Source organism: Zalophus californianus, chromosome 5, assembly GCF_009762305.2.
Source record: "Zalophus californianus isolate mZalCal1 chromosome 5, mZalCal1.pri.v2, whole genome shotgun sequence".
In the NCBI taxonomy this organism is placed as follows: Eukaryota; Metazoa; Chordata; class Mammalia; order Carnivora; family Otariidae; genus Zalophus; species Zalophus californianus.
The window spans coordinates 125,524,737-125,539,167 of NC_045599.1; the positions used below are offsets into that span (position 1 = coordinate 125,524,737).

Sequence of the window (14,431 nt, forward strand, 5' to 3'; positions counted from 1 at the left end):
CTGTTACCTACAGGTAGAGAGAGAGTCAGATTAAAGAGTCTCCAGACACAACTTCAACCTGGGCATTCCATATTATCCTCTGCCAATTCTTTATTAAAAGCCTGAGGGGAAAAGCAGTAGTCCAAAAGTTGTTCTTTATGAATAGAAGGAGTTCCCGAGCACAGGGGCTGCTTCTGAAACATCCCTTGAGATCTTATTTGGCTCTTTTCACAAATGGCAGCACAAGTCACATAGATAAATCTACCTAGTTTGAAGGCCAGACAGGAAATTACTTTTTTGGAAGAGCCAATGGTGGTGTTACCCTTTTCTAATCCTCACATGGAAATGATCCAATTTATCTGAGAAATTTATGTGGACAAGTTAAGTGCAGGCCGACACAGCAAAGTGCTTCCTTCACCAACTCTCCTTTCCGGCCCCAGTTCTAGGAGTTGGGCAGGGTGAGAGCACGTATCCTCATTTGTTTTCTGGTGACCGGTTCCCCCAGCTGGTCCTTCCATGATGTTACCGAGTATCGTCTAGAAAAATCTGCATGGTATCCTTTCCCAGCATTGCCCTGAGCTCACTACAATACTTCCAGGGATGGAACATGGATTTTCCTTCAGGGAGAAGAATAACAACAACATACACAATTATAATGTAAAACTAATTTTTTTCTTTATTGAAAATACATCTACAAAGTAATGTTTCTCAGTCCCCACTGGGCGCATGCAGATGCAGAGCCTGTGATGGGCTGGCAAGAGGATCATCCTAGAGGACTTGTTTTCCATAAGAAATGGTTAGTATAAAAAAAGATCACACTGTGTAACAGAATTAATTTGACATCATTAATTTTTTGCTCTACTGGTGTCACGAGAAGCCAGCCATGGATATTAACTTTTGTAGTGTATTTCCCAAATAGAGCCTCGGCATTAAATGGTTACTCCACCACAGCCTAACGTTAACTTTTGTACACATACAATGCTCACGATCTATAGAAAAAAATATCTCTAATTGTATATCGGAGGGTGGATGTCTAGATTTTCAGTCTGTTAGCATAATTAAGTCCACTCTTTACCATTTTAGGTTGGAAACTCAAACACAGCTGATATTGTCTGATAGCTCTACTCCAGGTCTTTGAATGAATACTCCTCAGGAGGTAAAAAATGAATCTCCTCTAAACCTGGGAGCTGTCTCGCCTCCAACTGATGCCCCTTCTGTTTTTTTTTCTTAGAACCACACTGGCAGTGTCTTTATACTGATTCATCTTCTACCATTTCTCTCAGGGACACAAAATAAAACCAAACCCCACTCCCGCTGAAGGGTTTGAATGATTTGGTAAGTGGAATTCCAACACAAAGAGATATCTTGTTTCACTCATTCTGAGAACTTTTGATTATAGTCAAAAACCTTTTCAAATCAGAGACCACCCACCCAGCTCACGGACCCTCTATTAGAGAGAGAGCTCATTCATTTGACTTCTTTTAAAAATATATGAGAAGTGACCTTCTATGTTGATAGGCAGACTTCCTTGGGGGATGATTCTGAACTGAAGAGAAAAAGCACTTCAGGTTAAAAAAAAAAAAAATGAACCTCTCCATTTTAAATTCTTCCTTAAAGATGATCTATAATCTTGGTGTTTTAAAATCCTGTCTATAATGTCAACCATTCTCCATTCTTTCCTACCTGGCTCTTTAGTGTTCCATAGTAAGACCTTGGGCACCCTTGCTAGTTGCTAGTCTTACATTTTACTTCCTAAAAGTCTACAGTCAGTTGAGGAGTGGTGGGAGACACCCTTCCCAGAGCAGCCCCTTCCGTTTGGGAAGAGTAGGAAAGAAGGGAATATTTCCCCTGTTGGGAAGAACTGAGCAGAGTTTCATGGATTATTCCACTCCTGGAATGGCCTCCAGCCTGGTGACTTGCATAACTGACATTTTGGACACAACACCTGGTAAACCGTACAGCCAGCCCTCCCCTACTTAGAAAGTTTCATTCCCAGTTAAGTGTCCTTTCTGAAAGTCCCATGCTCCATGGGATGATACTCGCTATGGGATGTTCCAAGGGGGAAGAGAGGGCAGTCTCTTCCATGACGTCACAGGATGTCTGGGCCAGAACAGACCGTAAAGGCGTCCAGGGAACTCACTCATTTTATAGATGAGAACACTGAGGCCTGGAGATGAGATGTGACTTGCCCACAGCCACATGGAAATTTCACTTTATGAGACTCCTCACAGCTGCTCTGGCTGTGTATTCATGCTGCCCTGCTATTAATAAAATCAGGATGCAAATCAGAAGAGAAAGGGGGAAAAAAAACCCCTTCTACTCTCCCATTGATAACCGATTGTAGTTTATCAAGTTGATTTGATACTAAAACTGAATTGTATTCCGAAGGATTTTTAACTTTTGAAAGTTGATTTAAAAGCATGTTTTAGCCCACTATTTGTTTGACTCTTCAGCTTATAAAAAATCACATTTACAGTTTTGTGTGCCACAGAAACTTGTAAGATCTGATCTGACTTGCAAAATCCTCCCTTGCTTTTGGATGAATGGTTCCCAATCCCATCAGAGCCTGCAGGAAAAGGGAGGTAAGGGGCTTCCTGGAGAGAATGAGTTGTAACAGATGGAAACATTTTACAATGGTTTGCAAATCACCTGCTGCTCAAGAAAACATTTTTTTGTGTGTGTTAGTCTACATCTTGGTTTCACTGTCAATGGGTTTCTCAGTCTCACTTTCCTGGGCAATCAGCTGATACGGTTTCTTCATTTCATTCTCTTCGATCACGGAATTACCCATTTCCATGTCTCGGTTCTTCAGTTCGTGTCGTGACAAGTACTCCACAATGCCGGCTCCAAGGGAGTCTCCCAGCACGTTGGTGGTGGTGCGGAGGCGGTCCCTGGGGTGGGGGTGGGGGGGCAGAAAAACGGGGCTTCTGTGAACATCACGTGATTTCAGCTCATACTTTGAACCGGCTGCTAAATCTTTAGAGGCATCTTTTAAAATTCGGCTTGGTGTCTCCACCAACTGCAACATTACATAGCAGACACATAATGTTTATCACAGTAGTTACTAAAAGTTATAAGGACACATAGATGACCAGTGTTCAGTTACTATGTATGTATGTGTGTCATGTTAGAGTACCAACCGTGGGGCATGACCCCTCCCCTTCTCCTTCTATTTAAAATTTCTCTTTGCCTCTCCTACAATTCACTTTCCTTTATACCAGTCATTCTCAAAGTGTGATCCAGAGACCCCCGAGGGCCCCTGAGGTCAAAACTATTTTCATAATAATGCAAAGATGGTTTTGGCCATTTTCATTCTCCTTTTCTGATGAATGCCTAGGTGGGGTTTTGCAAAGACTACAACACAACACAAGAGATACCACAACAGATTGAATGCAGAAGTAGTTAGCCAGCTGTCTTGAATTAAGCCAGACACTAAGGAGATTTCCAAAAATGTAAAATGGTATCCCTCTTGTCCCTAAATTTTTGGTTTGGCAAATGATATTTTTTTCACAAAAAAATGTCATCTATGTTAAGATGTAATGAGTTTATTATTGTAAACGCTAAGTGAATTTAACACTTTTTAAAAATTTTCTGTTTTCCTAATATAAGTATTGATAGCTCTAACCCACATAGATAAAAGCTTTTTGGGTCCTTGATAATTTTTAAGTGTAAAGGGGTCCTGAGACTAAAAGCTTTGAGAACCACAGCTTTAATACTATAACAGTCCTCATGGTAGGTGAGTGCTGACTGTGGCCCAACAGTGGGCTGAATGCCAGGCATCGCTGCACATAATCCTCAAGCACCACGGGGAGGTGGATGACATTATCATTTCCATGTTACAGAGCAGGAAACTCGGATGGCTGGGGAACCTGCCCAAAGTCACACAGGGCTGGGACGCAAACACACATCCAAGTGACTGTGGGACTCATGCTCTCAACTGATTACCCCCCTCCCTCTTATCATGCCTCGAGCACACCCCTCAACTCTTCATAATCCTTCCAGTGAAGGCAACATACAGTTGACTCCAGCACCTATAGTAGCCTTCTAGGCATTCACTTCGGGCATCCTGTGGAAAAGTTTTTTGCAAGTGAAAGGGAATGTATGAGAGAAAAGATGTCAGCTAGAAGGGCGAGGAGACCATGGAAGAGGGATGGGCCCCCGAGATTAGGGTCTGAGGGGATGGAGGGTGTCTTTCTTGGAACTTTCCCCAGAGCCCAAAGTCAACTCTACTTAATGATGCTAGTGCTCTTCCCACTGCATGACTGTCCCTCTTCCTGCCGGGTTCAGATGGGAACATCTGTGCTGCATTTACGCTATTGGAATGGGAGGCACAAGGAGGAGGGCCTGAGCCAGCGTGTGAGGCCTGTCATTCTGCTCTGGCCACCGTGGGGATGTGTTGCGCAATTCAGAAAATGCCTGGCTGATTTATGTCGGTTTTGCAGACAGCCCGTTTCCCAATCGCTGAATGGCTTTGTGGAGTGAGAAGTGTAGTTGCCAGATGTGCCCCACGGACTGCTACGGGCGTGCGTGCGCGTGGTGTCTGGGCCTCGGTCTCTAGATAAGGGCAGGGACTAGGTGGCAAAGACAATTTAATCACAAGCCACGCTGCCCCTCTTGGTGGAGCCCTTTTGGCAGGTGGGCCAAGCTGCCTGGTACCCTGGAATACCGGGGGGCGGGGGGGGACGCTTGGGACAGCAAGCCGGAAGGCAGTCCAAGCTGACTCACAGGAACCAGTCCACGGCGATGATGAGCGTGATGTCGTCGGTGGGCAGGCCCACAGACGTCAGCACGATGACCATGGTGACCAGGCCCGCCTGAGGAATCCCTGCTGCCCCAATACTGGCAGCTGTGGCTGTGATGCTGTTAAAAGAAGTTCCAAAACATAAAACATTTGTACACGTCCCCCCAAACAGAGAGTATGCCCGGCAAGCCACGCACGGCGGTGCCAGTGTCTGACTTGCCAAGTGAACAGAAGAGGCTACGCTTTAGAGAAATTGAAAGGAGACTGTGAAAAAAACCCCACTGAGCTAACACTAATATTAACTAATATTTATCAAGGGCTTATTAGGTGCCATCTGATATGCTAAGCCTGCCTTATCTCCTCTGATGCTCACAACAACCCTTAGGAAGTCGGTCCTATTATTATAGCCATTGTTTAAATGAAGACACTGGGGCTAATAGACTTTTTCACATATCTGAAAATATTTTATAAGGTCTAAAATATTGTATTGCTACAATAACAATTTGTTTCCTATAATTCCTCTATGCAAGTCGAGGATTGTAAAGATACTGAACTTGTATGATTAATGTGGTCAGGAAAAAAATTAAATTTATTAATTCTAAAGCAAAATGATTTATGAACAAAGTTCTGTACCACTATAAATATTTTTTATGGAGGTAGTGTAGACCCGGTTTGTAAGGCACACAACCTTGTCTAGGACTCTGTTAAATACCTATTTGATATAGTCTGATGTGAGGATGTGAAAATGTTTTATAAAGAGTAAAATATTACCTAGGTATAAAGTAGAATTAATAAAAGTAAGTCTGTAGAAGAGACTATTATGGTTCCCTTATATTGTTCCTCTTCTATTAGGTCCTAGAATGTTTAGCTGGTCCATGGCTGCCCAGAATGAAGACTACATTTCCCAGCCTCCCTTGGAGCTTAGACTAAGTTCTGGTCAATGAGATATGGATGAAGGTGATCAAGTGCCTTGCAGACTGTGCCCTCTTCCGCTCCCCAGTGGCTTAAGATTTGAAGGTGCTGATAAGCCATCTGGGCCTTTTGGATGAGGGTAATACCCCAGGGATATTGGAATCAAAGCCTGGGTCCCTTACACTGTATAAAACACCTACCAGCCTTGAGAGCTTTGAGAAAGAAAGTCACTCTTATTGTTATTATAATATTTTGCTCTGTCACATGCAACTGAGCCTTTTTTATAACTCAGGGCTTTTCAACCCAGTACACCAAGGTATGCCCAAGAATAGGTTATGGTCACCTGAGATATTGATCTCCCAGCCCCAGTGTAGTTAGACCGTGCTCAGGGCTCCCAGAACCCTCAGACCAGTCACGTCTGGCCGAGATCAGCCTCATTTTTTAATATCGTAACGCATCCTACAGCTATTATTATTTTCGAATAACTCAAAACATATATACATATATATATACAGAGTGTATATATATGTATAGTATATATAACATAACTTATTTCTAGATACACATATAGGTACACATACACACACACACACACAAAGTGGGGGGACTGACAGAGATTAAAACTAGACTAAAGTGACATGAAAACCAAATGCAAGCCATAAATCTGGATTTTATCTTGGTCTAGGGGAAAGAATTATAAAAGGCAATTTTGGGGCAACTGGGGAAATTTGGATATAGATTGGATATTCTGGAAGTATTTTAAAGACTCTTACTATTGTGGTTTTGTAAAAAATGATTCTTATTCTCAGGAGATGCATGTTGGACTATATACACGTAAAATGTCATGAAGGCAGAGAAAGAAGCAAAAATGGTAAATGTTATCAATTATTGGATCTAGGTAGATGTTTGTTGTAATATTATTTCAACTTTTCCGTTTGTAAGATAATTTTTATAATAAAGAGTTGTGAAAAAACCTGACTTATTTTGATATCCGAAATAAATTGCTAATAAACACACACACACACACACACACACACACACACACACAGAAGAACAAAGTCCGAACTGGCTTTTGAGGCTTAAAGTCTCCCTTACACTTACTTATTGGTCTATTGTGCATAACTGACTTTCAGTAAGCAAAAACAGGGGATTATAATCGCATATGCATATACGCGGGCTATCTCCAGAAGAATATAAAAGAAATTAGCAAGCAACAGTGGCTGCCTCTGGAGAAGGAACCTAAAAAATTAGGGGAAAGTATGGAAAGGAAAATTACCTTTCACTAGACACCTCAAATATAATAGTTATAAAAGTAGTCCACAGAAATAAAATTCTCACCTTGTTTGTCAATGGGGTCTCTTATCTATTTTATACTGCCTCAAAATTAACCTAAGAGAAAATGTTAATCCAGTTTTTCAAGCGTATTTCAATTTTTTTGAAAGATTTTATTTATTTATTTGACAGAGAGAGAGCACAAGCAGGGGGAGCAGCAGAGGGAGAGGGAGAAGCAGGCTCTCCGCTGAGCGGGGAGCCCCATGTGGGGCTCGGACCTAGGACCCTGGGATCATGACCTGAGGTGAAGGCAGACGCTTAACCGACTGAGCTGCCTAGGCACCCTATATTTTAATTTTTTAATACTGGCAATAAAAGCTGACATGTCTTAATTCCTTTTAAAACTGAAGTATAATCTAACATTTTTTAGAAAGAAATATCCATACTAGGTATTCTGTAGATTCTAAAAGGAAAGAGCTAGGTATTTTATCGATGGTATATTGATAAGTCAATCCGGCAACAAGCAGTACGTATGGCATGATTCCATTAATTATACAATGAGAGTGTGTGTGTCTAGGTGTAGGAAAAGTTCTTTATACCCCAAACATTAACAGTGGTGACCTACAGAAAGATGGGGGGTGATGGTGGCAGGGAAGCACATTTTTTTAACTTCTACATTTCTATATTATTAGAATTTCATTATTAATAAATGTATATATCTGTAATTTTAAAAAATAAATAAAAATATCTAAATATCAAAAATAAATCTACTGCCACAAATCCCCAACCTCCTGTTTAGGTTTGATCCCCTTTCCAAACAGTTTCTTCATCCAATCCCCGATCACCGTCTCATTTAAAGTCATTCTTAAGAAAATGTGTAGAACTTTCTTCATACCTGATTGTAATGATCTGTCCAAAGTTCAGCTCAAAGTTGTTAACTTGAGCGATGAAAATGGCAGCCAAAGCCTCGTAGAGGGCGGTCCCATCCATGTTAATAGTGGCCCCCACTGGGAGCACAAATCTGGTGACACGTTTGTCCACGCCATTGTTCTCTTCCAAGCATTTGAAGGTGATGGGTAGGGTAGCAGAACTGAAAATGGTTAAAAAAGGGCGTGTCAGCTGACTGTCCAGATCTTTTAGACCATGACTACGTGTTTGGTATTTTGGACAGAGATCCTTCCTCTCCCATGTCCTAATTTAAAGGGAACTAAGTCAGCACTTGTATAAATAGGGGAACAGGGTTAGGAGAGCGTGGGTTGCCTCCCTGGGTTATTTGGCAGCTCTCCTGCTCCTGGGTTCTTCTGTGAGGCATTGTTTGTGATTATTCCCCTCTCCCCACACCTGTGCTGAGTGACTCTGCCATCTTTCCCTCAGGCACAGGTCAGCTGGAAGAGAGAGATGACAGTGGGCAGGAAAGGAATAGCTGATTTCCATTTGTCTCCCCAAAGGGTATACGGCCAACCATTCCCTGAATCCCAACTAGGTCTGATGAGCACCTGCGTGAAAATGCCAATTCATATGCCCTGAAGTTTGAAACCCAGAACCATCCCCGCCCCCCCAGTCCCTCACCACCACTACAGGATTCTGGATCAAAGTTAAGTTTGAGATACATTTTCTGATAGGGGTAAGCCACACATATGTACATCCCTACCTGGAGGAGGTTCCGAGAGCTGTGATGAGTGCTTGCAGCAACCCTCCGATAAAAACCCAAGGGTTTTTCCGCGTTACCAAGAAGTAGAGGAGGGGCAAGACAATGACGGCATGAATGAGCAGGCCGACGATGACTGTCACCGTGTACATGGCAAGCTGCCCCCCAATCACTCCCATGTCTTCCATCTCAACAATTTTCCCCGCAATCAGGAAGAGGATGCCCAGAGGGGCGTACCTGTGTAGAAGCAACACACGCACGGTTGGAAGTCTGATTCCCAAAGAGCTATTCCACAGAAACGACCAAGTGGCAAGAAAACATGACAGAGAGTTGACTGCCAAACTTTCTGTACCTAGGATACTATTAGAACTTGCAGAAACTGAGAAGTTCTTTTCTTCTTTCTTTTAAAAATATAAATAGCACATAATAAAGCTTTCCTCTCACTCAGAATTTCTATAGGTCACATTTTTTTTTTCTCCTGAGCCTATGAAAAAAGACCGGTACAGAGGTTTTTAAACTCACCTCTTTTTCTAGCTCACTCTCCTTTCACTGCACCTTGGGTCACTTTTGTGGTCCTCAGATGCCACCCAACTCCCCCTGCCTTTTGTTCTCCTTCTAAGTACCCCGAACAGCCAGAATCCACTGAACCAATATCCAGACTTTTAGGAGCATTTCCCACATCAGAGCTGATTTTCAAGTTAAAGCAAGATGCACACAATGCCATTTCAGTATTTTAGATTTGTAGTCATCCTTCTTAATCAAAGTCTGTTTTTATTATTTTTTTCCCACATTACACACCACTTACAATATTACTTAGCATCAGTTTTCAAATCAACTCTTAAATAAATTTACTCTAAGAATAAATTTTATGGGAGGAGCTTGGTGGCTCAATTGGTTAAGCGTTTGCCTTCGGTTCAGGTCATGATCTCAGGGTCCTGTGATCGAGCCCTGAGCTGGGCTCCCTGCTCAAGGGGGAACCCACTTCTTTGTCTCCCTCTGCCCTTCTCCCCTGCTCCTTCTCTCTCACTCTCTCTCACTCACTTAAGAAAAAAAAGGAATATATTTTATGATATGGTGCAAATGGAAAACTAGTACCATTTGCCATAGATCAAAGGCAACGGTATAATAAATTCAAAGCTACTAAAATTAATAACGTGCATGTACATACTACTACGATCAGGTTATGGGTGTTCTAATTAAGTAATTATCACCCACAGGCTGCTACTGACATTTGTGATCTTCCCCTGGCAGACTGGCAAGAAGGAACAACTGAGACACAAAATAACTCGTAGGTATGACAACCTTTGTTGCATAAAGGTCCCTCTGCCCCACTTTCAACTCCCTCTGTCTGACGTGCATAATAATGCACAACCAAACTCACGTTACCAAAAATAGAGGGGCCAATCACCCTTAAGGAGAAGGGTCTGCTGGGAACTGTGGAGGTCTTATTTCAAGTTGAAAACACAATGCTTCTTTTTAAGAGTCCTTTCAAAACACAGTCCAGGAAATTATAAGACTACCTGTTTTCAGAAAAGTAATAACTCAACGTTGAGTGTGCAGGCGAATGTGCAGCTTGAAAAGCTACACGTGAGGTTCATTCAGCAGCCTTGAATGGGTTTCTTTCATAAAAGACGTGAAAGGTGGAGGCATTTTAATAATATGAAGATAAATGTCCACTTTCTGCTCTGCCAGGATTTCAAAGGAGGGGCCCCAGGATTTCAACCGAGGGCTCCTGTGGAGACCACATTCTGATCAGCCTTCGTGCCCAAGTTCATATCTACCTCGTACAAACTCCTGAAAAATGGATTTCTCTGGGCTTTGGTGGCCATAAAGACAAAGGATATTTTTAATCGTGTTGGTGAGTGCTTTTCTTAGGAGTGGATGCCTTCCTCCTTCCAGTGCCAAGAAGGAGTCTGGATTAGAAATAAAGGATAAAGGGAAAGCAACCCCCACATGAGGCCTAAACCAATCAAAGGGTTCTCTTCCAGCTGGTGAGAATTTACTTTCCAAGGTCAATGTTCCTCTGTGGATTTAGTCTTTTCCTTTGTGCTCTCCTCTCAACTTTATTTGAAGGAAGTTTTGTTACGACTTGTGGATTGGCATTCTGTAACACTTCCCATGAGTCCCTCAGGCAGGCAGCAGGACTGCCATGATTTTACATTTCTTTCTGAGGGCTAAAAACGGAGGAGAGGAGATCTCACTTTTTCTGACGGTCAAGGGGGCCTCTAGGTCTGCTTTGCCCTCTACTGCGAATGCTCTTCTCTTGACCCTTTGTGTGGTTAGTTTCTCCTAGTCATTCAGATCTTAGCAAAAAAGTCACCTCCTCAGAGGCCAAAATCCAAGGCAAATTTTGTGCTTCCTCCCCAGTCACTTTTTATCACATAACGTAAAATAAAATCTGCTGCTTTATTTTTTTTTCACAGCACTTGTTACTAAAGCATTTGGTTGATTTGTTTATTTTTCTATATCCCTTAAAAGACTGTAAGTTCCAGGACATCCTTGTCTGTTTTCTTCATTGCTATGTCCAGAGTGCATGGCATTGTATGCCTGGTATAGAGTAGACACTTATAACTAAATCGATATAAAATGAAGGAATGAGGAATGGTATCCCACCAGCCCTGGAGTAAAGAAGTAGACACCTTGTAAGAACAAGGAAGCAAACTTATTAAGAACAGCTTGCAGATGGGATCCAAGGCTACTACAGGCCCTGAAAATCACTGATTTTCTTGTGCTTACCCAAGTGAGGTTGTTGCCATTGGCTATCCTGCCTGGTGGCATCTTCCTCAGTACAGAACCCATGTTGGTGGCAATAAGCATCTGTATATAGCATAAATAGCAAATGGAAATACGTACCACATTATCACCGCTACCAATCTCATGATGGCTTCATTAAGAGAATCAAAGAACTCTCTCAGGGCTTGCCCCTGCTCTTTCATGTTGCCAATCACAAATCCAAAGCACATGGAGAAGACAACTAGTCCCAGGGCATTGACCCCATTCACAGACCCTGGAACGGGGACCAACTCCTCTGTGATCCTTGTAAGAGTCTCCATGGCCTCTGACACATTGTTTATTATGGCGCCCACGAGTGTTTCATTGGACTGGATGGGCACTTTAAAGCTTCTCTTCTCATAGTTGGTTTTAAACTTAAAAAAGAAAAGGCACAACAGGGATTAGAGGTGATTTTTGTTTTCTTCTTTTTACTTGCCTGTTGTCCAAATTTTCTCTAATGATATACATTACCTTGCATTCAGAGAATAGTGTTATAGAAGGTATCTAGCATCTATCTAATGTGTGACAAACCTCTACTACTTCCTCAGCACAGACAGACAGACACACACTCAAATACAAGACAAATCCTAACAGGAAAGGGGTATCTAGTTGAAGAGTCTGAACTAAGAAGAATCTGAACTAAACATACACATGTGCTTTTGCTTTCTTCTGAAATCCTAATAAAATGGCTAAAATGGGCTTTTAAAAAACTGTAAATCCAAATGTTCACATAGTCCCTTTACTATCTATAGGATCATGCTATGGGATCATGGACAAATCACCAAACACCATTTTGGTCTTACATCTGGGAAACAGAAATAACCACAGTGGTTCTACCTCACAGGGTTGTTGTAATGATTAAATTAAGCATAATATATGAGAATACCTTGTAAATTTTAAAGTACTACACTAAGTTTGGTTAATGGTGCTCAGTGACAAAGCCCTTTGGGGACTAGACTTAGCTGGAGATTTCAGTGAATATTAAAAATTTAAAACCCCCCTTTGCACCCCTAAGTTTATAACAGCATTATCTACAATAGCCAAATTATGGAAGCAACCCAAGTGTCCACCAACAGATGAATGGATAAAGAAGAGTCCACACAATGGAATATTATTCAGCCATAAAAACAATGAAATCTTGCCATTTGCAATAACATGGATGGATCTGGAGAGTATAATGCTAAGCAAAATAAGTCAGAGAAAGACAGATACCATATGATTTCACTCATTTGTGGAATTTAAGAAACAAAACAAAGGAAAAAAAAGAGACAGAGACAAACCAAGAAACAGACTCTTAGCTATAGAGAACAAACAGATGGTTATCAGAGGAGGGGGTGGGGGGGATAAGAGTTGGGGCCAATAGGTGATGGGAATTAAAGAGTACACTTATCATGATGAGCACTGAATAATGTATAGAACTGTTGAATCACTCTATGGTATACCTGAAATTAATATAACACTGTATGTTAACTAGATTTAGTTATTTATACACACACACACACACACACACGCATATTTATTGTTTATACATATACTAATTCTAGTATACTAGTATTAAAAAATTAGTGAAATTTAAAAAAAATTAAAATCCAGAACAATGGCATTTCTGACAATATCAAGGTGTTTCTGGTAATATCAATAGATGCTTGATTAATAGTTGAGGACAACAACCCAGTTCTCAAGTCTATAAAGGAATTTCTCTTCTTACTCAAGTTAGTCTTTTCCCAACAGCTTCTGCATAGATGTCGCAGACAGAAGACACAGAGTATATAACTGCGACCATATAAAACAATTAAGCCCATCCATCTAAGATTTTAATGACAGTAGAATTCCTAGCCTTTATGTTGATAGTAGTAAAGGATCAGAGAGTAATGATGTACGGATGTTGACTGGATCTACAGTCTAGGGGAAGAACGCGCAGCTGTACATGAAGTGCTGGGCCATTTCTCTACCAAGAGTGAATGGGAGACTTCTTTGTCCAGTGGGATCTCTAAAGCAAACAAAATAAAATTCCAACCCCATGGAGGCCCTCAAACAAGGACGTGGCGAGCTGTCAATATTATGGACACATCCCTGAACAATCACTGATACTGCTGGTAATTCTAAGTAACAAAGAAACTGGCCCGTTTTGGTCTCCTGTTCCAGTCAGCTCTCAAATCTCTATTTCATTTGGATGCTTAGGCATTTTATGGATTGTCTAGGGTAGAGTTCCCATCCTGATTAGTCTTTCCTATGGCTCTAACTCTTTCCCCTTAGACACAGTTTGTAGCCTACAGAAATTGCAACCTCATTTGCATTCTGGTCTAAGACAAATAGATCTGGGAGGATACATTTGCTTCCCTTTCAAAATCCTGTAAATGCAATCCAAAACCAAATACAATAAATCTGCTCGAGTCAGCACTTTCCCTGGTGCTGCTAGAAATCAGCATTTTTGATGTTGCCCAGTGCCAACTGACTGACTAGAATAGTCAGCCCCATGGTACTGGGGTTGGCTGGTTGGATTGAAAGGGGTTTATTATTTATGGTTATTGCAGGTTTTGAATAAAGAAAGTTTGATTTTGGCTTCTTAGACTTTTTTTTTTTTTAAAGAGAGGATTCTGTTTTAATTTTGCAGTGTGTGCACACATTACCTATTAAAAATAGTCTATAACATGTACTATGTCAAGGGTATGTGCTATGGTGAGCGCTGTGAATTGTGTAAGACTGATGAATCACAGACCTGTACCTCTGAAACAAATAATACATTATATGTTAAAAAAAAAAAAAAGAAGATGATAGCAGGAGGGGAAGAGTGAAGGGGGGGAATCGGAGGGAGAGACGAACCATGAGAGACTACGGACTCTGAGAAACAAACTGAGGGTTCTAGAGGGGAGGGGGGTGGGGGGATGGGTTAGCCTGGTGCTGGGTATCAAAGAGGGCACGTTCTGCGTGGAGCACTGGGTGTTATACGCAAACAATGAATCATGGAACACTACATCAAAAACTAATGATGTAATGTATGGTGATTAACATAACATAATAAAAAATAAAAAAACAAAACAAAAAAATAAAAATAGTCAATAAAAATTAAAAAAAAAAGGTGGGGGAACCATAGGGTGACTTGAATG

At 41.4% G+C, this 14,431-nt stretch overlaps 1 protein-coding gene across 3 annotated transcripts in view; it reads right to left on the bottom strand.

Annotated features, from left to right (window-relative positions):
- Positions 1-632: 632 nt before the first annotated feature.
- The window catches only part of SLC1A3 (solute carrier family 1 member 3), a 77,345-nt gene continuing 63,546 nt past the window's right edge, over positions 633-14,431 (bottom strand). Inside the window, exons 5-9 of one of the 3 annotated variants that reach the window (XM_027605846.1) lie at positions 11,406-11,698; positions 8,556-8,789; positions 7,800-7,994; positions 4,705-4,839; positions 633-2,870 (exon numbers count right to left, since the gene is read on the bottom strand). In XM_027605846.1, the coding sequence (XP_027461647.1) occupies positions 2,666-2,870; positions 4,705-4,839; positions 7,800-7,994; positions 8,556-8,789; positions 11,406-11,698 (1,062 nt within the window). In that variant the 3' untranslated portion in view covers positions 633-2,665. The remainder of the gene's footprint in view (positions 2,871-4,704; positions 4,840-7,799; positions 7,995-8,555; positions 8,790-11,405; positions 11,699-14,431) is intronic. The other 2 variants (XM_027605845.2, XM_027605847.1) reach the window with 2 other exon arrangements.